Here is a 22,692-nt window from a genome sequence, read left to right on the forward strand (position 1 = left end):
TTGTGTTGTAGGCAAACCGAGTATGTTACATTCTAACATTCAGTTATGGGCCTAATTTTGGGCTATTCATGGACAGTTGATGTAAAATTTTACAAATGCATTTATTTTCAAGTTATCTTGTGCTTTGTTGGTATAATGTCTGCTGAAATATAATCGGTATAAATACATATTTTTACGTTTTTTTTATTACTTTTTGCTCACACGTTTGTGCAAGCAGGTCAAAGATCTCATCTCAAAGATGATTTTGAAGCCAACTGTGTGAATCCTAGGTCTTCGCCACTCCTTATCAGCCAACAAAATATCACAGAGAAAAGGTTAGAAAACGAGATGCTTCCCCCCTCTGAACATTATTGTTATCTTTGCTTCTCTCTTCTATGACTTACCGTTCTTTAAAAGGTCATAGAGATAGGCTAGCCTGCATTTTCCATTTCCATTTTTAGGTTTAATCAGAACAGTTTTTTTCATGGAAACTTTCCTCTTTCTTTGGCGCCCCTCCCTGCTTCCCGCTTTTCTCTCTCTCGTTTCCTCGCTCTCTATCAACCTGTCCGTCTCCCTCTTTCTCCGTTTTACAAGGTCTCCGTGTATCGTTGTAGAAGCAGGCATGTACATTTTATATTTAGTCATTTTAGCAGACGCTCTTATCCAGAGCGACTTACAGTAAGTACAGGGATATTCTCCCCGAGGCAAGTAGGATGAAGTGCCTTGCCCAAGGACACAACGTCATTTGGCACGGGCGGGAATCGAACCAACAACCTTCTGATTAATAGCCCGACTCCCTAACGGCTCAGCCATCTGACCTCCATGTATGTTCACAACTTTCATCTGTTGAAGGTACTATACTTCTAAATCGTACCAGCCTCTGTCTCAGTTTATTGAGCAAACTCTTCCCCCTTCCCTCTCTCCTTTCTCCTCGTCTCCCGCCGTCCCTGCGTTTCACCAGGGATGCTAGCCAGAATGTTTACTTTGAAGACCAAGACTCTCCTCATCTTCTCATTAATAAGTGATTTGCGGTTTTGCGTGCTGGGAAGACTTGTTAGATTGCTAACTCTATGCAGATATGTCTGTGGGTAGGGGCCTGCCTCTACACAGCAGTCCCAGGCCCTGCAGCGAGTAGTCCCAACGCTTACATCCACCCAGTAATGATTTCTTACGACTGCTCCTCCTTTTGATAGTGCAATGGGGCCAGTATGTATGCCGCCAGCTGCCTCATTCGGAGACAGTCTCCAGAAGGGATTTCATCAACTCTTTGTAACATCTACCCTTACATTTTTTCGCAGAGACATCTAGGGATGCACCTAAATAAAAATGATTGACCAAACCAAATTTAATGAATTCCAAATTTAATGAATTGGCCAAATACTGAATACCAAATGCAGTTTTCCACAGCTGTGGATTTATTTGGGCACATTACTCATTTTGCATAAATGAAATTGCCTAAATGTTCTTTTTGCTGTTTTCTTCTTGCTTCTCAAAGAAAAAGAAAAAACCTAATCCAACTTTAAAACCAAATGCCAAAAGGGCCTTAAGCCACAATATTTAAGCTACATTTCCCGGTTGTTACCGTCCACTCTGACTCATTAGTCGTTAGCATGCATTAGCATAGCGCCTAGGGGGACCTGTGGAAACATGTAAGATTGTTTAGTCAAAATTACAAGACAACTGGGACTATTTATCTTTGGAAAGGGGTGTTCATTTGTTCAAAAGGAAACTGTTTTTAATTGCATTCTGAATGAGGAGTAAAGCCCAAACCTGTTGTATCTTTCTCCGTGGCTAATGAGGCTAGGCTAGGCGAGCGGGCCATCGCTGCCGACAGTTCTAGAAGGTTTTCCTTCGCTATCGAACAACAAAACACTTCAAGAAATTACTTTTTGATACCCGTTTGAGTGTATGTGTCTGTGCGTTACTCAATGGGGGGGGGGGGGAGAAAGTAAAAATGCTATACAGTAATTGCATCCTGGATTGGAATTGACTTGGATTGCATTAGCGTAGATTAGATCTCATACAGATGACAGGATTAAAAAAAGGAAAGCTGTATTCATACAGCCTTAGGGTGAAACGTATCTGGAATATACATGGTATATTCAAGGCTGAGAAGACCATGATGAATGATGATTCTTTCTTGTCTGGGTTAGTATTAATATTTAACTGAACACTCTTTTGAAATCAAGTATTCCACATTTGAAATGTTGTATGGAAAATGTATTCGATATCAAGGACGCATCATGACACTATGCCTAGCCTTAGCCCATTTTTCGACATCCACGTTGAAAAGAACATATGTAGCCTGAGCAGCTGTCTAGACAGCTTATCTCCAAGATATGGTCACTGCTCATGGTGGCTGCAGTTAGACTAAAGGAAGGGGGACAAACCCAGGGTTCATAAATACACAACAAAGGCTTCCGGAACACCCAGCACTAGTAGCTCTCAGATGTACAGAACCTTCACACCCGCACGCGCAGTTGAAATGTCATAAATCTTCCCGGACAAGAGGTCAGAGGTCAACAAAGTCCTTATGTGTGGGTGACCGCACCCGTCATCGCACCGCACACCGTAGGCGGGCCTGGTGTCACACGCTTGCACACGCCTCCCTCGGAGGCATGAGGCCCTGGACTTGGCACTGCCACACACGCATTCGCCGCCGGAGCTCCAGGGAGGGTTTCCTTTAAAGGGCCTTATCATCTGACAGAGTTACCACGGGAGTGGGTGATGAAAAACACACTAAAAGTGCACACTAAAAGAGTTAGTCCACAGACACGCACCCATACCAGCGCGCCACCAACCAGCACGGCATCAAAGTCTTCAAGCGGGGCGCTCTTTTCAACATGGCTGATAACCGTCTGTTCGTGCTTTGGTTGGACCTTTGTAAGACTGGTGATTTTTTGAAAGACTTTGATGTTTTATCGGGGCTGATTAGCAAGTCCAGGTTTCCCCGCAAGTTGGACTCCCAGAGGATATCGTCGATGCTAACTTCTAAAAGTGGGAATTTGTAGCAAAAGCACAGCAGATAGGCTCAAAGGAAACCCCAAGTAATTAGTTTCAGTGCAAATACTGACAAAAGAGAACGCACACACACACACACGGCGCCCACTTCATAAATGTTCATCATGGTGCGGATGGTGAAAGAATAGCAGTGAGGCTTTTAGGCTGGTTTCTTGCTTAGCCAGGTTGATGAATTGCCTGAGTTATTTGTCAACGCTGCTCCTTGAACTCCTAACAGTTTCATCTCCCGTGATTTAGATCTCAGGCTTCTAGGCAGCAAATGTATATTCCTTACATCTTCATTTGCATGGCCAGTGAAGCGCCTTGAGTCGCTTTGTCACATTTTAATTAGCACTCAGAGCTCAATGAATCAATGACAAGTTTCTCTTTGACGCCGTTTAAAATAAAGCCTTTTTCTATTTCTGGGTTTACTTTTTGCCACTTTTTTTTTGCAGATGACAAAAGCTGTTAGGCTTGGTTTACGTTTATTTTTTTAACAGTGAAATAATCTGTTTAAACAAACATAATAGCTGTTTATATGGGTACTTTAGATTTTTTTTAAGCATTGCTCTTCCTCCACATGTTGGTAATATCTAATGCAAGCGTGACATTTAGAGAGGAGGGACGTGAACTTTGAATGAATCACTGCAAATCCTCACAGCAAATCCCTATGACTATAGACTCCCTGGAGAACACAGGTTCATCCACACACACACACACACGCGTGGGCTGCCCTTCTGACTCACCTGAGGGTAAAGATCTGGATGGGTGAGAGGCTGGAAAGCGCCAGAAAGGTGGAGACAGTTTCCCTCTGTCTGATTGGTCTAGAAGGCACCATCACCATGAAGTTGCCGTCCAACCTCAGCTCTGAAAGGGGCTGGAACAACCTCACGCTCCCGATGCGCTGCATGGGTGTAGGCCCTGAGAAATACCCCAAGGGCCCCTGCTGCTCCGTACGGATGGTACTGGCCTTCTTGGGGTCCTCAGAGCTGCACTCGCCGCTGTCTGCGGACTGTACCATGTAGTAGAGCTCCACGGGGGTGCCCTGGGCTTGCTCTGGAGCCCTCTGCCTCCCGGGTCTGACTGTGGGGGGGCTGAACCAGCTCGCCAGGGGCTCCAGCTCGGCCACACACAACCCCAGCTCCCCCTTGAGCCGGCAGGTGCCCCGGACCTCCTGGGTCTCGTGAAAGGCGAACATGCGGACGCATGGCAGCCTGTGGACGGCGCTGTAGTCGTCCCAGTCCCTCCCGGCCACGTAGAACAACACTTGGACCTTGGGCCAGCTGGGGTGGATCCTGTCGTTGATGATGTATGTGTGGACCTTCCAGTTGAAGGGGAAGAGAGCTGGAGAGGAGGAGGAGGCGGAGGAGGGGGAGGAGGGTCTGGTGAAAGGCCCAGGGTTCTGGAGCAGGTCCAGGGGGACTGGTTGCTGAACAGAGAGGGGCCCGTAGCTGGCGTTGAGGGACGGCATCCTCCGAGCCTGCTGGATGAAGAAGGCTTCTGTTCGCGCCTGGAGGCTGGAGTTCCTCATCAGGTCCTGATTGGCCTCCTTCAGGAAGAAGGCGGAGTCGGCATTCAGGACCTGGTAGCTGACGGGTAGGTAGGTGGGCATGGGGCCAAACCTCTGCAGGCCTTCCAGAATCATCCTGCTGTCAGTCCCTGAATCGGAGAGAGAGAAGGAGAAAGACAAAGAGAGAGATAAAGTAAATACCTTGCATATGAATATAAACGTGAGCAGGAGATTGGAAAAGGAGGCTGAAACCGAAAAAGGAAAAAGAAAATAAGCATTTAAACCAAGGACAACCTCAGTTTCAGTCTGTCTCTATTCATTGCAAGACAGTGTAAAGCCCGACCCTTTTCATGCATCGCTGCATTTATTGTACAGGGTTATTACAATGGCTACCAGCTTTTACAACAGATATCCTTCACCATGACTTCCTCAGTGACTTCACTCACTCTCTTCCTCACAGAAACCTTTTTATCTTTTTGCTTCTTTATTGTCCTTCTCCAACACACAGCCTCCCCCGCTTTCTCTTTCTCGCGTGGAAGAAGGTTCAGTCTGTCTCAACTCAAATGGCGCGACTTTCAGATTAGTTCTGGGTTTGTTAAACATCCAGCTGATTGGAGAGAGAGCAAATACCGTAGTCTAAAAATGACCAGTTCAGATACTGCGGTACTAGCAAAGTCTCCCTGAGGCATGAAAGTCAGAGGACAGTGTTTATAGTAATTATTATGTTAATGGGGGCAGTCGGAGATGGAGACAATCACAGTAAGAACACAGTGTGAATGAACACAAGACATTATTAAATAATAACGCAATTGTGTATGTGCTGATTGGGATTAAGATAAAAAATCCAGGATTCCTCCCACACTCGTCACGCCGCTCTGTTCACATCTACAGCACGTCCTCGTCTGGGGCAAACCAGACCTTTCGATCGGCCCTGACACACCGGCCTGGTCTTGAGCCACCCCCCTCCCCTGCCCCTCCATCCTTCTATCCACCCTCTCCCTCTCTCTCTCTCTCTCTCTCTCCATCCCTCCTTCCCTCCATCTACCATCAGGCTACAGATATTTGGGCTGATGAAGTATCCTGTTGGATGTCATTGATTTCCCGTCCCTGACGCAAAGGGGAGATGCACCGGTGATTTGTGATGCGTACGTCGCTGCCTTGGGCTGGCCTTCCCGCCATCCCGGGGCACCATGGCGATGATCCGGGTGGCGTTCGATACGGCAAGGGAGGGTTTCAGAGGCATTCGGAGAGTCTGAGAGTCTGACAAAGACAGGGGACAGGCACTAAAGCCGCTGCGCGTGCGCGAGAGCCCAAGACAAACAAACGCGGCGGTGGGTCGATAATGAGCCAACGGATCCTTCGTCGAGAGTGCGCTTGTGGTTCCAGCCTCCTCTCCCTCCGTGTCTGTGAGTGGAGATCTGACACACTGTCCTACTTACCGCGTCAACCCAGGACAGCAGAATACACCGCATGAGCCAAAGTAGTGTAATGACTTTTGAATGTTTCTCTAATCTTCCATGGCATATACAGAGAGTAGTAATCTACCAGCTCATAATATACTCCCGCATCCCCTGTGGGCTAGCCACTGAGTAGGATTTCATGTCTCTGCCGTAAATCACATTCGGAAAGCTGTTTTCGACAAATGAAAATTTGGATGATTTGTGCAGACAGTTTGACCTCCTCTTTGCCAAATCCCAAAGCCTGCCAGGACAACCCTATTCCCCGGTGGACAGCGACTGAATATTCTGACAGACATCGAGAGAGCCACCAAACCCTGGTAGAGCTGTGTGCTTTGTGATCCAGACCCCCTTGAGATGGAGAGAGTACCTCTTAGCTGGAAAGGAGACAGCATGCTGGCTAATATAACCTGCTCTCAGCGGAACTTCTATGGATGGCGTTGAGAGAGTCTCACTATTAATTACAACTTATTATCTCACACCGTGATTGGGACAGGCTCTCTACAAAGCGAACCCACGCATGATTCAGATCCGTATGATTCATCAGCTGCAATGAGTGGCTTCCCAGTCCGTAATGGGCAGAGTGGAAATTAATGACTGTAAAACTGAGTGATCTTCTGCCACTGTGAGGCCCAGCACATCTGACGCTGCTCGGGGGTTACCGCGGTGATGGAGAACCACGGGATGAAAAAGAGGGATGAAAAATGGGAGAGGAGCAGATCTCGGTTTATACATTTGAAACGGGGTGTCCAACAGGGTTAAGATTGACAGTTTGCATCTATGTACCTACGGTATGGGATTTACAGTAATAACAGATTTAATTGATATATCCAAGCATGCTCCTTGCCTCAATGATATGGCCAACATCTGTATTATAACAAATAACAATATAGCTAGAGAATGTATGAAACAGATCATGGGTGGATGTGTTTGAAGCCGGTTATGTTTAAATGAAGACGAGCTGCTACCAAGAACAGGGTGTTTTCTGTGGCTCGGAAACCAGTTGCTCCTTGTTTGTCATATGGAGAATTAGACGTCAAATATCTAGCAACCCAATGGCCCGAAGTCGAGCAATTACATCCAAGCAGGGAGGAAGTATAAGAGACAGAGACGGAGAGAGCGAGAGAGAGAGAGAGAGAGAGTGTGAGAGAGATAGAGAGAGTGTGAGAAAGAGATAGAGAGAGAGAGACAGAGAGACAGAGAGAGAGAGAGAGACAGAGAGAGAGGAAGGCCTAGATGGTGCTGGTAGGGCCTGTACTAATCAGCTGAAGTCTGTCAGACATGTGCATGGCCCACATTTCCTCTTCTCCCCTAACCAGCTGACCTAATTACATGTGAGAGTGCTTGTAGTGACACCTCGTATCAGCATAAACTAGCATTCCTCCAACCAGCCTTATGGAAAATGTAAAAGAGACAGATCTTGACATAAGTGCCAAGTGCTTGAATGCACATAAGGAATAAACAGGAAATGGACTTGACTTGAACATGTGGAAGGCAAAACAATCATCCATTTAGAATTGGGGCAACAGCAATGAATGAACTACAGTACAATCTCTAACAAACATTTTAAAGAAGTCAGCAAGCAATGTGTTCAGCAAGCAATTGTATTTGTTTCTCAAATCTGCTTAAAAGCAGCTCAAAGGGCAAGTAACATAGCCAGTTCGTTTTCAACAAACATGTTTTCAGCCCTTACATTTAAGTTAGGAAAACTTTCTATACCCACATAATTATGGCTTTGTCCTAAACCAAGGGAGCAACTATTATTGTCAAATGTTAGAATTTCCAAACTCCAATACATTGAAACTAGTAAACGAGACAATTGGCAACCCTACCCAATGGAAAGATGTGAATCACAATAAACACCCACTTCAACGCTCTGATCTGCAGACAGATCCAGATCCAAGTATGGAGACTGGTGGAGTCTCGACCAAGACCATGGAGCATTCTTCTCTCATGTGTGGCGATGTTGTGGTATTTTGTCCCAAGATATTGCAAATATCAACCTGTCCTCGGGGAAGAGACACAATGGACATATTTACTAGACCTAGTTTTCTGTCCTCTGAAAACCTTGCTCTTTTCTGGGGAACTGCAGTGTCCATCAATACTGTCACTTTATCCTTTTTTAGAAGAAAACAAAATAGTGAAATGAAAAGGAAAGTCTCTTTAAGACTCTTGAATGGGCAGATATGCATGTCATGCACTCTACTCTGAGCTTTGGCGTAGCCAGGGATTGAAGACCGTATCTGAGTCAGCGATGGATCTCTTCTCCATTACCACGTAATACAGCACCTGTATTCCCTCAAACAGAAAACCTTGTAGGCCTAAAATAAAGGGGGAAAACAACTAATTTCCTTCCTTGCAATAGCATTTTGTTCATTACTTACATAAACAATGATCGGCTTTTGCAGAAATGCACACCAGTATTTTAGGCGGGTTAGCTTATGCTCTGATGTAGATCATCCTAGAACCCTGCTGGTTCTAACAAAGTATTTTCCAATACTGGACTTTTCATTATATTCCTGCAAATACACTACCCATGATCCTTTAGCAATGACAGCCATTTCACTTAGTGGGCTACTGACAGAACAATATCATCAGCAGAAAGGGAAATATTGTCGATCACTGTAAGCACTAGTGTAGATGGATGCCTGGAGCACAGATTCTAGCCTCACACCGAACACAATTTGAGCCTTGGTAATTGGAGTGCCTTAAAGGGGCACCGTCACCCTCTCACCTCCCTTGTGTAGCAGATAATGCAATCTCTCAGGTTGGTGAGAGGGTGCGAGTCGCTACGGCTAATGCCTCTCACCGACTATTACTAATAGCTATGGACAGAATGAACAGATGACCATGCTAATCGTTATAAGTGCCCCCCCCATGTAACCTGACAGCGTGTCACAGGCTAGCAGGGGCGGAGCGGAGGTTAAGCTCAAAGTCGGGGGGGGTTAATCAGATCACTTAGCGGCTCCAGTTCATCTTCCATTGCCGGGCACACATTTCTATGCTATACAATCAATACGCTAAATCAATTTTCCCCCTTTCTGCAAAATGAAGGAAAACAAGGCACTGCCTCAGCCTCATGACTGCCCTAGATGGACGATGTGAGCCTAATATCTTTTATGGACATCAGCAATCACTCTCAGCCTAGGCTCCACAGATTGGAGGCATGGGTTTGTGTTTATCCAAAGAACTCCTATGCCTGTATCTGAGTGTTGCTATGCTTATCACACACACAGACTGGCCCAGGTAAGAACAGCATGTACTGAGGCCGAGTTAGGTAAGCACAGCATGCACAGTCTACGGCGTCATCTCATCGGGCTGACTGACGCGCGCGCACACACTCTCTCTCTCTGACACACACGGATAGTGTCGGAAGGGTCACTCGCTGTCTGAGCAGGTGTGAGAGGGCCAATCTGTGGAGGGACAGGGAGCGAGGGAGAAGATATGACTGAAGCAGGGGTGATTGAAATCTTCAGAGTAGCTTGTGACAGTCATCTGTAAAATGAGTGCGATAACTCCATAAGAAAATAAAAATGCTCAATCGAGCCTGGCATTATCAAGGAGAATGAGGAAAAAAATGAAATGCAGAAAGATAAACTGGAAAATACATAGCATCGAGTGTATTTCTTCTTTCCCTGTTCCACAAAACATCTGCCATATCTGCCTATGGCATAGTGACAACCACTCAGAAAAACATTTATGCGGAAAAAGTTGCAAATGGTGACAACGTTGCTGTTTATTTGTTTGTCTCTGTGGCAAATTCATTGCACCACAAGCAGCAATTAGAGTGCAGATGTAATTGCTCTAAAAGCAGGAGGTTTCAAATCCATCTTTACCATTTCCCCTGTTGGAAATAATACATTTGTATGCCTTGGGAATCTGTAATCGAAAGAAAAAAACCGTGCTCAGGCATTAGTAATGATAGACCGAGATGGGAGATGTTCTCCAGCCTTTTCAAGCATATTCTTATAAGGGATGAAGCTATATCACGTTTGTTACTGTGTGTGTGTGCATTCTTCCCAGGTGGGGACCCTGAGCAATGAACAGTGCTCAGGCAGTTGTGGAGAAGAGGAGGGGGAAAAAAAGCTGAAGTGTTCTGCTTTAAGACACATCGGGGATCGAAATTAGCTTTTTAGTGCCGTTTCATCCTGCTGGTTGCCAGTCGCCCTGATGCTGAGCTTAGAGGAGGCTGCTGTAGGAGGGATATGAGCGGGCCAGGAGTCGTTTAGCGGATATGAACAACGGGGTGGACTCTTAAGGTGGGGGGGGGGGGGGGGGGGGGGGGTGGCCAAATGTGCTGAGCAGAGCAATGCTGTCGTTAGCCTTCCCGTAGGGACGACAATAACTGCAATTTGACTCGAGCCATAAGGCTTCGCTCGTGTCATTTAAGGCCTCGGATTGCCCAGAGAACTGGGACAGCCTTCTCTTTTCCCACGTGGCTAAAACGATCATCCGATTCCCCCCCCCCCCGCGCTCGCATTCCGAGGCAGCGCCACGTTCCAAGTCAAATGAAGAGGACGACAGAGACAGATGACACAGAGGTTAGCACAGGCAGAGCCAGGCCTGTGTCATAAATTACAATGTGGGCACATGGTAATCACATCATAGTGGATCGATCCCAGGTAGAGATTATAGCCCCAGGTAGGATGTCTGTGGCCTAATGTAGGGAATTAGATGCAGTAGAAAGAGGCTAGCGAAACGCAATGGGCTGGCTAAGCAGGGACGGTGAATAATGTCTTGGCATTTAGAGCAAGGTTACGCTGCAAAACAGTCTACAGTCCTCGAGTGTTAAGTAGCCTCTTCTTGGCAGTTTTGAGATTCCTGACTGGTCCTGAATGCTGATCGTGGCATGGTGCTGCTCGGTGTGTAGCTTAGCATGCGGCTAGAGGGGGAATCAGGTGGCTGAGCGGTTAGGGAATCGGGTTAGTAATCAGAAGGTTGCCGGTTCGATTTCTGGCTGTGCCAAAATGACGGCGTGTCCTTGGGCAAGGCACTTCACCCTACTTGCCCTGGGGGGAATATCCCTGTACTTGGACGCTTTGGATAAAAGCGTCTGCTAAATGACTAAATGTAAATGTAGATAACGATGAAGATGAGCAAGATTGAGAGGGATGATGGAGATGATAAGATCATCTAAAAAGAATGAGGCGGAATGATCAGCATAAGATCATAAAATATAATTCCAGCTACCAAGGGACCCGCTACCAAGCAAGTAACACTTCAACTGGCTTGCTAGGGCAAATATATTTATTGACAGAAAAAATTCAAAAGTATTGCAGTGGACAGTGTGCAGGAGCAAACATAGCATAAAGCTAAGCTGACTTCATGGAGTTGGATGAGTTTTTCCACCGACACCACAGAAGCAGAACGTCCACACAGACCCCTGCATGGATACCAAAGAGAGAGAGAGCGCGCTTCTTTCCTAGGGAGAAAAAAAAGCATATGGACGTCCTACTGGGCTAAGAAGTGGGCTTCAGTACAGCATGAAAGACAAAGCTCCCCGACAAGAGAGAACACAGACCAGGCCCCATACTATGACGAGAAAATAGTTTGTTGAGCATGTGTTCACCCTGACATATTCGCCAGTGATCATGTATTCCGTGCATTTCTGGGGCCCGGGAGCCCCCAGGTCTCCTCTGCAAACTAAAAATGTTTTTTTTGAGCCGGCACGCGCCAACCACAATAGGGACGATCCAAAAAAAACAAAAATAAAGTTGTGTCTCCAAAGGCCGAACTGTAATGACTGTACGAGTCGTCCAGATGCATTTCCAGGGGGCTGGGTCTTAAGTAGAGTGGTGCCTCTGGCAGAAAAGGGGGGAGGATTGTGTTCATCATCACGGTTCCTGGAGGAAGAGAAATATGCTTCTGACAGAGAGGAGGTGATAAATACCGCGGAGGGGTGGAGGTGCATCCCTCACGGCTCCTGAAGAATCGAACCCTCTCGGCTAGGATGGAGAAAAACAGGCAGGTCTCTTCGCTCAGTTTTAAGACTCCCTAATCACTTGGACTGGGGGGTAGGGAGTTAGAGAGAATAAAATCGAATAAAATACCTCACTGTCGTTTTTTACTAAACTGCCAGACGTCGACCTATCTTCCAGGTTTTGGTCTTCCGCCTGTTGTTCCGGCTAACAACAGGGGGATGAGGTTTAGCCGGATAATTACCTTGCACTAGCCCTGGGTTTTTCTGAGGAAAAGCTTTTCAATAAGTTTCTCCGTTTTTTTTTGATGGTCGGTTATAAATTAAGAAGCCGCATCATAAAATGTCTCTATACCTCTGTGACAGTCTTTAAGAAGCTGTCTCTCTCTCTCCGCTCCATCACTCTCGGCTAAAATACACCTGAGTGTGTGGCTCCAAGGTCATATAGCCTACAGGTTGAAAGTATAATCTACCCAAGAAAACTGGAACTGCCTTCTGGAACTGCACTGACCAGCAGGCTGGTAAATAGGTGTGTATAGGAGAACAAGCTTTCACCTGTTCAGTCATGTGACATCAGATCCTACCTCAACGATGTTAAAAGGTGAAGGTACTACAAACAAACTGGAGGTCTGTTGTGACTCTTGGGAGTTTTATTGAGTTCTACAGTACCTTACTTACTGAAAGCAAATATAACCATGCTTTCAGTGATAAAAGCCTTGAAGGACTGTGTATGTCTACTGCATGTACAGTAAATATGGTGATATAGTATAGATATACATGAATGTATATTTCATTGATTTATGTTTTATTTATGATCCTTGTGCAACAAACAGCAAGTGTTTATATAAACTGTGTTATGCTGAAGTAGACCTTCATCATACCAAAGCTTTAACCATGATATGAAACATTCGTTTTCTTTGCTCAAGCCTGAATTCTTGATATAAAAAGACAGACTTCCATTCAAGGTCTCATAGTATAATGTTCCCATTAAAAAGAGGTTTCCAAGAAATATATGCATTGTACCCTGCAACCAGGCACATACCAATAAAATACAGTTTAATCTTCACTGCGGTTCAGTGATGCCAAACTCAAAGTTGTGCTAGCTTAATCTAGAGACTTCTCGATTGGGAAGAGAGCCTCCCACACACCCTGTTGATTCGAAAAAAAGCCGGTAGGATGAACTCATATTTTGAACCCACCATACCACCAGCAGATACTGATTGATTTGAAAGCAAAGCCGATTCAACGAACGGGGAATCACATCCATGCAAAAAAAACAACAGGAGCCTGTGCCTCTCTCAGCCTAGACCGGCAACACGGATGACCCATGAAGGGAGAATAATGCCTCCCACCAGGAAAATATGTACAGCTTCACAGCTGCAGGACATTGCATCAAACCTCTCCCATACAAAGGGCTCCCCCCCCCCCACATAGCAGATTGCAATCTCAATGAGAGAGCCAGCCGAACATCAAAGAGATCCCACTGCATCAGACGCCAACACGTTGGCATGTCAAACCACACTCTGAAAACCGAAACAACTCCAAGAAGCTTCTTCGGGGGAGGGGGGGGGGGGGGGGGTGAGGAGAGCGTTTCAGAGCTTCTCAAAGATCGTAATGATGCCTCTGGAAAGAGTGTGGGCTTTTTTTCCTTCTACTTCTTTGGTTGGTGATGTCGAATAGCCAGTCCTCCCACTGTTTGTGGAGGCGTGGGTCGGTTCTGGACACAGACGCGTGGCTGTACGTCGTAGAGAAGACGTGAGGAAGAAGGGGCCTCTCGCTGTATCTCTTATCTCTTCACGGTGCTTTCCCCGTCTCTGTACCCCTCACACCTCGCTCATATCTCTATGACTGTCTCTCCTCGGCTTTCTCTATCTGCCTCCTTTCCCCCGCCTCAGTCTCGACCTCTTCCCCTGACTGTAACTGTCTCTATCCCTTCCTCGATTTGCCCGTCCTCTCCTTGCTCTGTCTCTACCTCTCCCCTGACCCGTCTCTCCCTGCCTCTTTATCTCCCTCCACCTCTCCCATGTCTCTCCTGCCTCTGCCTCTACGTCTGAGGCAGAAGAGACAAGCTGACCCTGGGATCCGGGAGAGGCAGGTCTGTGAAGAGACCCGGTCGATACTCGAGCCTCCTATTATCATTTCAAACCCGACCGGCTCTCCCAAAATGAATCTCTCCTTTCTAAGTTAATCGCCTCCCTTAAATAGCGGCAGGGAGATGTCTGTTTTGTTAGTGTTTGTGTCGATCGATCTGACACCAAGTGGATGGCTCTGGACAAATCCATTGGATGCAGACGGCCTGTCAAAACAAACCCTTCCCCTCCCCTTTGATTGGTTCTTCATGGGCAGAGAAACACTGAGTCAAGCCTGTGTGAGACATTCACTTAACAAAATCATAGTGGGGATATGATCTGTTTCCCTGCAATGGAACTGCGTGTATTTAAAGAAAGCTTTCAAAGCTGCGAGACCCGATGCTCAGTTGTGGCCTGTAAGTGACTGAGTTCAAAAGCCCCAGTGCTCCAATGGCACTTATTTGTGCCTGCTGTGCCTAGCTTGCAACTGGCTCCCGCTGGATCACAAAACACTGCATTCTCACTCTGCTCTATGCTAATAATACCAGTCAGGCAGAAAATACCGCAAGGAGAAGTTTCCCCAGTAACTTTGATCATTACTATCTCAAACCTTCCCTCACGCATTCCAGCTTTTAAGGGCACCACAGATCTTACTGTATGGAGTACAGTGTCAGTCATCTGACACCTACAAACTAACACAGACCAACTCCAAATTCACCACGTTCCCAAAGAAACTGCATCGACTGCAATCGTTCCCAATCTCACCCAGTCCTGCCCAAACTGTGTGAAAAACGCAACCCCCAACAGACCTCTATTTACAGTAATTCAACAAATGACCACAGAATTTGATACCACAGCAAAAAAAAAACCTACGGCAGTCCAGCCCGACATCTCCACACAACCTCTGAACATTGTTTGGAGTTCCCTCCAGGGAACCTTCTCGTTCCTGACTCAGAGTTTGTGCAAAACCCATTTCTCTGCCTCCCAGGGCGTCTCACACTCGTGGTCACACTCCTGGCTGAAGCTGAGATGAGATGGCATCGAGACCCACGCTGTGCCCCGCGATGTGTCCCCCGCTACCGGCTGTGCCCGTCGCCCGAGTCGGCTACTGTAAGAACAGTGTCTGAGCAGATCGTCTGTGGTGAGCAATGGGGTGTGCAGAGCAGAAACAAATCCCCCTGCGCTGACTGCGGTACTCTTCCCACCGATGCTAATGTTGCGCCCACACACACAAACACACACACGTCCAATTATCTTCATAATTAGCTGTGGGTTCCCATGCTGATTCTAAAGAGGCCAGTAAGATCAACACATATTTTGAGCCAAATGTTCCACCGGCAGATCCAGTTCTTTCTGATCTCCTGGGGATGCAGACGACAAATCCATCAGTCCCGCATCATCCCTCAGTCCTGCATCATCCCTCAGTCCTGCATCATCCCTCTGTCCTGCATCATCCCTATGTCCTGCATCATCCCTCTGTCCCACATCATCCCTCTGTCCCACATCATCCCTCTGTCCTGCATCATCCCTCTGTCCTGCATCATCCCTCTGTCCCGCATCATCCCTTAGTCCCGCATCATCCATCAGTCCCGCATCATCCATCAGTCCCGCATCATCCCTCAGTCCTGCATCATCCCTCTGTCCTGCATCATCCCTCTGTCCTGCATCATCCCTCTGTCCTGCATCATCCCTATGTCCTGCATCATCCCTCTGTCCCACATCATCCATCTGTCCCACATCATCCCTCTGTCCCGCATCATCCCTCAGTCCCGCATCATCCCTCAGTCCCGCATCATCCCTCAGTCCTGCATCATCCCTCTGTCCTGCATCATCCCTATGTCCTGCATCATCCCTCTGTCCCACATCATCCTTCTGTCCTGCATCATCCCTCAGTCCCGCATCATCCCTCAGTCCCGCATCATCCCTCAGTCCTGCATCATCCCTCTGTCCTGCATCATCCCTCTGTCCCGCATCATCCCTCTGTCCTGCATCATCCCTATGTCCTGCATCATCCCAAGTCCTGCATCATCCCTCTGTCCTGCATCCCTCTGTCCCACATCATCCCTCTGTCCTGCATCCCTCTGTCCTGCATCATCCCTCAGTCCCACATCATCCATCAGTCCCACATCATCCCTCTGTCCCGCATCATCCCTCTGTCCCGCATCATCCCTTTAGTCAGCCATGCAGTCAGCCATGCAGTCAGCCAGCCATTCAGTGTCATCTCCATGCCCTTCCATCTTTCCATTCCAACCTCTACCTACGGCTAGGCCCCAGGGAGACTAGCTTGCCTCCCTCCCTCACACACACACACACACCAATGCAGATCCTATTGACAGACTCTTCTTAGTACACATGTACACACAAAGACGCACCTGCATTAGAGGAACGCACACTCACAGCCACACACACACATATTGACATTCACAAACACTTGATCACAACAAATACACACGAGCAAACAATAGATAGAGAATGAAAAGACCATCTTTCGGGACCGACAACGTGGAGTTTTATGGTCTGTGCTCTTGGCATACTTGCAGGCTGTCAGCAGACCTGTCTCCCGGGCCTGTGTCGCTACACCCAATCTACCACATTCAATATTTACATAACGCCAGAGGACACGAGCCCAGCAGCCAAAACCAAGCATTTGCATGCACCCGCTGTCTCACTAATTGCCCACATTCGTCTTTCATTTAGCGGGGGATTGAAGTGCAGGAAAAACTCCAGAACCAGGCGAAGCTCCTTTATCTCAGGAACAAGTCGCTCGGCGCCAGCCGGACTGAGGAGTAAAAAGCCCTTCAACGGTTGGCTCTGCTTCTGAACATCTTATGGGTGGGGGGAAAAAAAGGAGCTCTTTTGCTTTTGTACTTGTTGGTCGTTCAAGGCAGTTTAGAATAAAAGAGAGAGTGAGATAAGTGACTGAGAAGTGGGTCCAGCCTTTTATGACAGAAATATGTCCTCCACAATATGTCCGAAATACGGGCCATTTGGACAGTTGTGTAAAGTGGTATGTAATGGAGAGGTGCTGGTTTGCAGACACAGAGCAGAGACACGGTTTCACTGACTGGGAGCTCAGTGGAGCATTTTAGACAAGTGGGTGTTTGAGGGTGCCAAACATATAAGCACAAACACACACACACACACACAAACACACACACGCACACACACACACACACACACACACACACAAACACCTATACAGGTCCATATGTATTAGAGGGACAATTTTTTCAAACCAGTTTTTTGCAACACTAAACGGACACCTCTTTCCACTTATGCTAGAAAGATGTAGTGAATCTTCAAAAATTTTATTTGAGCCATACAGCACAAATCTCACTTCAAAAGTTAGATACACACATCAGAACTCAAGATACAAGAACCTGACGGAATGCTGTATTAAGAGGACACAAGATAATGAGGTACTTAGCTCCGCCCATGACACAAACAGTAATTGCCAGGACCAACTTTTTTATCAGGACCATAGCCATACACATACACAAACGTGAAGTTTATGTGTATTAAAAAGGCCAAACATGGATAAATGGAATATGACTAAACAGAAAGAAGTAGACTGGATTTTACAGCGCCTTGACCACATATCAGAGCAACAGAAATGTATTTGTGAACAGAAAGGAAAACATTTATAAATGTCAAAATGAAATTATGCATGTCTACTAGACCAATGCATGTCTAACAGTGTTCCAGTTACAACAGGCCTGGTGTTGGATGTGGTGTTAGATGTGATGTTGGATGTGATGCACTGTAGCTGTATGGTGTTAGATGTGATGTTGGATGTGAAGTACTGTAGCTGTATGGTGTTAGATGTGATGTTGGATGTGAAGTACTGTAGCTGTATGGTGTTAGATGTGATGTTGGATGTGATGTACTGTAGCTGTATGGTGTTATATGTCATGGATGGGATGTTGGATGTGATGTTGGGTGTGATGTAGGATGTGATGTTGGATATGTTCCAGCTCTGCTGCAGGGTGTTGTATCTATCCAGGATTTTCTTTTCTTTTCAAAGTTACGCCCCGATTCCTTACAAAATCTCTTATGTTTTGGATAGAGCGACCAGCCAGAGCAAGATTTTCAGCCTTCTTGCATTGCTGGCATTCAATCATAGTGGCCAGTTTCCCTTTTTTGATGTGTTGGCCAAAATGTCTCATGACTGCGGCAACCTCCATGGGAGACCAAAGATGCTTTTTTGCTCTCCTGGCACTTTCCAGAGATACTAGAAAAAAAGACAAATAAATCAATGAAAACCAACTCCACTTTAAACATGTTTTAAATAAGGAATAGTAGTAGTAGTATAAACAGTATCGCGCAGAAAGAAGAGAATGGTCATCATATTGCCTTTGGGTGGTATGGATAATTTATTTTTATCATTCTTCAGTTATACTTAAGTAACTTGGTGTTTAGTGACTGAGTATGTGTTTTCGCATTTACCAGAATGTTTCTTCGTGTTCTTTTTTCTGCTGGGCCCTTTGTCCTTCTTTTTTAGTCTTCTGTTGCGTTCTTCCCCCTTAGCATCTGTGTGTTGACTTTGTGCTGAAATGAAGAAATAAAGACAAATAACAATGGATGAGCATTTATTTGTTGTAGGGTAGGGTCCTTAAATACGGTGAAGTCCAAGATGCTCAAGCAACTGATGGATGAATAATAAATAACAAATACATTCACTGTAAAGCGCTTAGGCTGGAACATTATTTGCTTCCAAGTTGATTTGTCATTATGAATGATATGATTAGAAGTGCTTTTATTTTGAAGGCACTGTCGTTGCTGTCGTGCGTACTGAAAAGCAGCAGCCAGGCCTATATGTTCCTTGTTGCACTGTAATGTATTCAAAAAGTTCATTGTTAGATTGAAAATAATTTCCTGGTCATCGGTTAAAGCTACTACTTCTGTAATCTACATTCACATCACTTGAAATTTAGCTTACATGCCTCCCATTTACCTGAACTGTTGCCGTGACAACAACATTGAAACGAGTGAAGAAGGTCTGAATCCACAATGCATTATTTCATAGCCTAAAAGCAATCAAAGAAGGTGACATGTAGACTGAGGATAAGAGTTAACCTTGTGATAATGGCGCAGGTTCCTCGACAGGTTGCCCGACCATCAACAGTTCTGCACAACCTGTAATAAAATATAATATACTTCATTACATACATAGAAATAAAGATGAGTATTACAGAGAAAGTTTGGTTAACTTAAGTTACCTTTGCCATGTCATGTCACTGCATGTGTCATTTGGCACATGCAGTTAAGTTTGGACAAAAGCAGACTTTCACAGAATAAACCAGGAAACGTTGAAAAATCTAATTGGCATACGGCACCCTTTGCCATCTTTGTATGTGACTTCATAGAGGCCCACGAGTAGAACGCAAACCAACTGTGGATGTCTGTTTGCATGAGCACTCAATTGCTATCTCGGACAAGTCATTCAGGCCCTTAACATGTTCTAGTATTTCAGATACAAATTAATAAACCCCTTAATATATGTCTGAAATACTAGAAAACTGTAAGAAATGTTAGTTACTGACTTGACAGTAAAATTAAAATTGGTTAGGAATACAACATAACATGTAGTTACACAGTTAAAAGTCTAACCATTTGGTGACAATAAATAAAACATCATCACCATAAATAAAACAGATTTCAGAAGAAAAAAAAATATATATACTGTATATATCATATATATATATATATATATATATATATATATATATATATAACACTGTCCTTACCAGTCTGTGGATATGTGAGATTTCCTTCATCAACCTCACTCTCAGCATCGACCTCACGCTCAGCATCGACCTCACGCTCAGCATCGACCTCACGCTCAGCATCGACCTCACTCTCAGCATCGACCTCACTCTCAGCATCGACCTCACTCTCAGCATCGACCTCACTCTCAGCATCGACCTCACTCAACTGTAGGTTGTCTAATAAAATAAATTATATTGCCTTAATGAATTATGAGGTTAAAGTGTTATAAATTGTCCACTCACAATGTGTGTTCCATTTTGCTACCATACATTTGCTAGAAACAGGTCAAATCTTTTATGTAAACCACTTTAAATAGCCGTACCTTCAATTTCTATCTCGTCAAGTGTTTTGCCTTGAAGGTTTCTGAGAGACCCTTTCTCCATGGCAAGGAGCAGTTTGGATATTTTGGCCAGCTGGGTAGTAGCCTCAGGAAGTCTGTAATATTCACGATGAACGCGAATATCGTGGCCAAGGAAGTTAGCAACTTGGTCCAATTCGTGATTCTTGAGGTTCAAGATCTGAGACAAAGTTGCAACATGTTTGCGTAATTGTGTTGACCTGAGGAGCTCAGGGTTTTCGGCCCCACATTCACTGGCATAAAGCCTCAAACAGTCCTGTCCTCTGTAGGGGGTCAGACAATGAGGTCTGGCAAAAAGGAACAGGTTTTCGTCCAGAACACCACAGTCTTTTCTTTTTTCTACTAGGCGTGTTATGGCATTCACCATGTCTGGTGAAAGTAACACTGCAACTTTCCGGCCTCTTTTACCCCTTAATTCAACACGACTAAAGTGTTGACAAAGGTGAAGTTCAAATTCTGTCAGTCCAAATGCGACGTCCTTATGCAAGGGACTTGTGTCTCTCTCCAAAAAGCCATTCATCGGCATCTTTGAAATTTCTCCCCCTCTTCTCCTGTTAAAAAGTATTACGTTTGCCATGGTGGCTTTACACAGTTCACTGTATGATTTTGATGAACTATGGTGTTCCAAGTCTTTCAATGCTTGTTCTGTAGTCTTCTCAAGATGTCTGTGAAGACGTTGAACATCTTCTGTGAAAGGAAGAGTGGAAGGCTTGTTAAACTTCCGCTCGTTCAGCGTAGTTAAAGCGGTGTGAGAGATGAGTTCAGACCACTTTGTAGAATAGAGAGTTTTGAAACTCTGGGTTGACTTTATCAGCGTACTGTCTTCTGCCATGAGTGCTCTGCAATATAAAATATCACTGACTTTCTGTAGTGAGTGACCTAACTTTAGAGCAAGGGATGGAGTACGGAAGCAGTGCTTTTCTTCATCATACCCAGATACTTTCTTGACCGCTTTGATGACCACATCAAAATTTGCAGGTCTCACAGCATCCTCAAGAGTATGTATTGAGAATTCCTTGCGAAGCGTAAGCAGAAGTCTTCCAGTCTCTCTGAGTTGCTGGCGAATGTACTGATGTTTGGTGGGATCCTGTCCATATTTGTTGAAGAATGATTGGGCCAGCTGAAGAATGGAGAAGTCACTTCGCACAGTAGAAGTTGTCTCATCATCTTTCATAACAGCTAATATGTTCCAAACACCTGGTGATATCTGCTGACACAGTGATGACTCATTCATAGAGGCCAAAGACAAAACTTTATTTCTTCCAGTCTCTGAAGTAGCTTCTACTGGTTTTGAAGAACATTGTCGAACATGTCGCCACAGATCTCGCCGGAGATATAATGCCTGGCAGTAGATGCAGTGAATGTAGTCTTTTGCATTGTACTTTTTCTTTGATGTGCGTCTTAGTTTTAGTGATCCAACTCCACTCACCAAGACCTCTGAGTTATGACTGTGGTTTCCCTTGTTGCGAAGCTTTAAAAGCATTTTCATACGTTTTTTGGACCTCTTGGGAAGACTTAAAACTTGAGCAACATCTGCATGTGTTTTCTCATGAGTTTTTAAGTGACGTGTAAACTTTGTCTGTATCTTTCCACAAATGTAGCAGTAAGTTCTATTTCTGAGCAAGGCTGATGTATTTGAGACATTTTCCGCTGTAGCATCAGCACCATCATCAACCATAATGCCTTCGGCATCAGCGTTTCCTACTTTGGCAGTAACTCTTGATACTTCAAGCTGAGTTGTGCTGATCATATCTTCAGGTACTGATTCTGCATCTTTAGAAATTGACTCTCTGTCTTCCTGTACAAAACTTCCTTGGTGGTGTCTTTTCTTTTTGGAAGCAGACTTGCTGGTGGAGACCTCACAATTCTGTACTTGTTTGTGACTGATTTCTAAAGGCTCTGATCTGTCATCCCACGAGCTGTTTGAATCATCTATGGAATCAGGAACATACTCCTCTTCTGATGATGCCACCTCACTTGAACTTTGTTCTGTACAGACCTGATAATGATTAAAAAAACATTTATATTTTGTATACTTGGAAAGCATTTCACCGAGAATAATTCTACTAAAAAGCTTACCACTTGCAGAAGTTCAGTGACGTCCACATTGTGTTTAATATAACACTTTTTGTGCCAGGACTGATTGCAAACTAGACAGAGAAAATTAAGAATTTATAAAGAAAGGCAGCATGCTAAGTACTTAAAGTCAGTGCAGCAGCAAATGACTAATTTTGAACATATAGCACAGCTACACATGGAATAGTTTTTTGGACCTTTGTACCTTTACATCTCACACCACTCCATTTCAGAGGAGAAAAAGGTCCTCCACATGTAACACATTTTTCTAAACTTGACATTTCGACAGGGATGACATCATGATCACAGTCCTGTTTACAAAAAAAAGGAGTGTAATCGTAAGACAGAAATTTGATCCTAACGAACACTTGTGTAGTGTAGAATATCAAAACCAATTAATCGTTTGTACTATTTTCCTATTTTAACATGAATTAAGGATAAAAGTGACATGATTTGTATGTGTTATTATCCCTGTTGTGAATGAAATTGTTTAGAAATTAACTTAAAACCTTAAATCTATATTAATTTAAGTAAATTAAACACCTGTAATAAAAAAA

At 45.0% G+C, this 22,692-nt stretch overlaps 2 protein-coding genes across 4 annotated transcripts in view; both read right to left on the reverse strand.

Moving 5' to 3' along the window:
- Positions 1 to 22,692, reverse strand: part of LOC124462588 (transmembrane protein 132C-like) — a gene marked incomplete at its 3' end in the record, with an annotated part of 76,156 nt that overhangs the window by 34,227 nt on the left and 19,237 nt on the right. The window contains exon 4 of the mRNA XM_047014212.1: positions 3,726 to 4,638. Within this exon, the coding sequence (XP_046870168.1) occupies positions 3,726 to 4,638 (913 nt within the window). The remainder of the gene's footprint in view (positions 1 to 3,725; positions 4,639 to 22,692) is intronic.
- LOC124462595 lies at positions 17,225 to 22,446 on the reverse strand. 3 transcript variants are annotated; one of them, XM_047014222.1, is made up of 7 exons: positions 22,341 to 22,446; positions 22,139 to 22,209; positions 20,024 to 22,058; positions 19,680 to 19,877; positions 18,607 to 19,068; positions 18,379 to 18,480; positions 17,225 to 18,163 (listed from the first exon to the last, which is right to left on the reverse strand). In XM_047014222.1, exons 1-5 carry the CDS (start codon positions 22,414 to 22,416, stop codon positions 19,004 to 19,006), a joined length of 2,445 nt encoding a protein of 814 aa, XP_046870178.1. In that variant the 5' UTR covers positions 22,417 to 22,446; the 3' UTR covers positions 17,225 to 18,163; positions 18,379 to 18,480; positions 18,607 to 19,003. The 3 variants fall into 3 exon arrangements, 2 of the variants coding, with proteins under 2 accessions (XP_046870178.1, XP_046870177.1); XM_047014221.1 differs by having other exon boundaries at positions 18,379 to 19,068; XR_006955465.1 differs by lacking the exons at positions 20,024 to 22,058; positions 22,139 to 22,209; positions 22,341 to 22,446 and having other exon boundaries at positions 19,009 to 19,068; positions 19,680 to 19,810.

Source organism: Hypomesus transpacificus, unplaced genomic scaffold (assembly GCF_021917145.1).
Source record: "Hypomesus transpacificus isolate Combined female unplaced genomic scaffold, fHypTra1 scaffold_227, whole genome shotgun sequence".
Classification (NCBI taxonomy): Eukaryota; Metazoa; Chordata; class Actinopteri; order Osmeriformes; family Osmeridae; genus Hypomesus; species Hypomesus transpacificus.

What these genes read in the sequence shown, in the direction of transcription:
- LOC124462595 (XM_047014222.1), bottom strand. Translation starts at nt 22,416, where the DNA reads ATGTCAAGTTTAGAAAAATGTGTTACATGTGGAGGACCTTTTTCTCCT. An exon ending in TCACTGAACTTCTGCAAGTG is followed by an intron (nt 22,059 to 22,138) that starts GTAAGCTTTTTA and finishes AATCATTATCAG; the next exon opens with GTCTGTACAGAACAAAGTTC. An exon ending in TGACGAGATAGAAATTGAAG is followed by an intron (nt 19,878 to 20,023) that starts GTACGGCTATTT and finishes TTATTTTATTAG; the next exon opens with ACAACCTACAGTTGAGTGAG.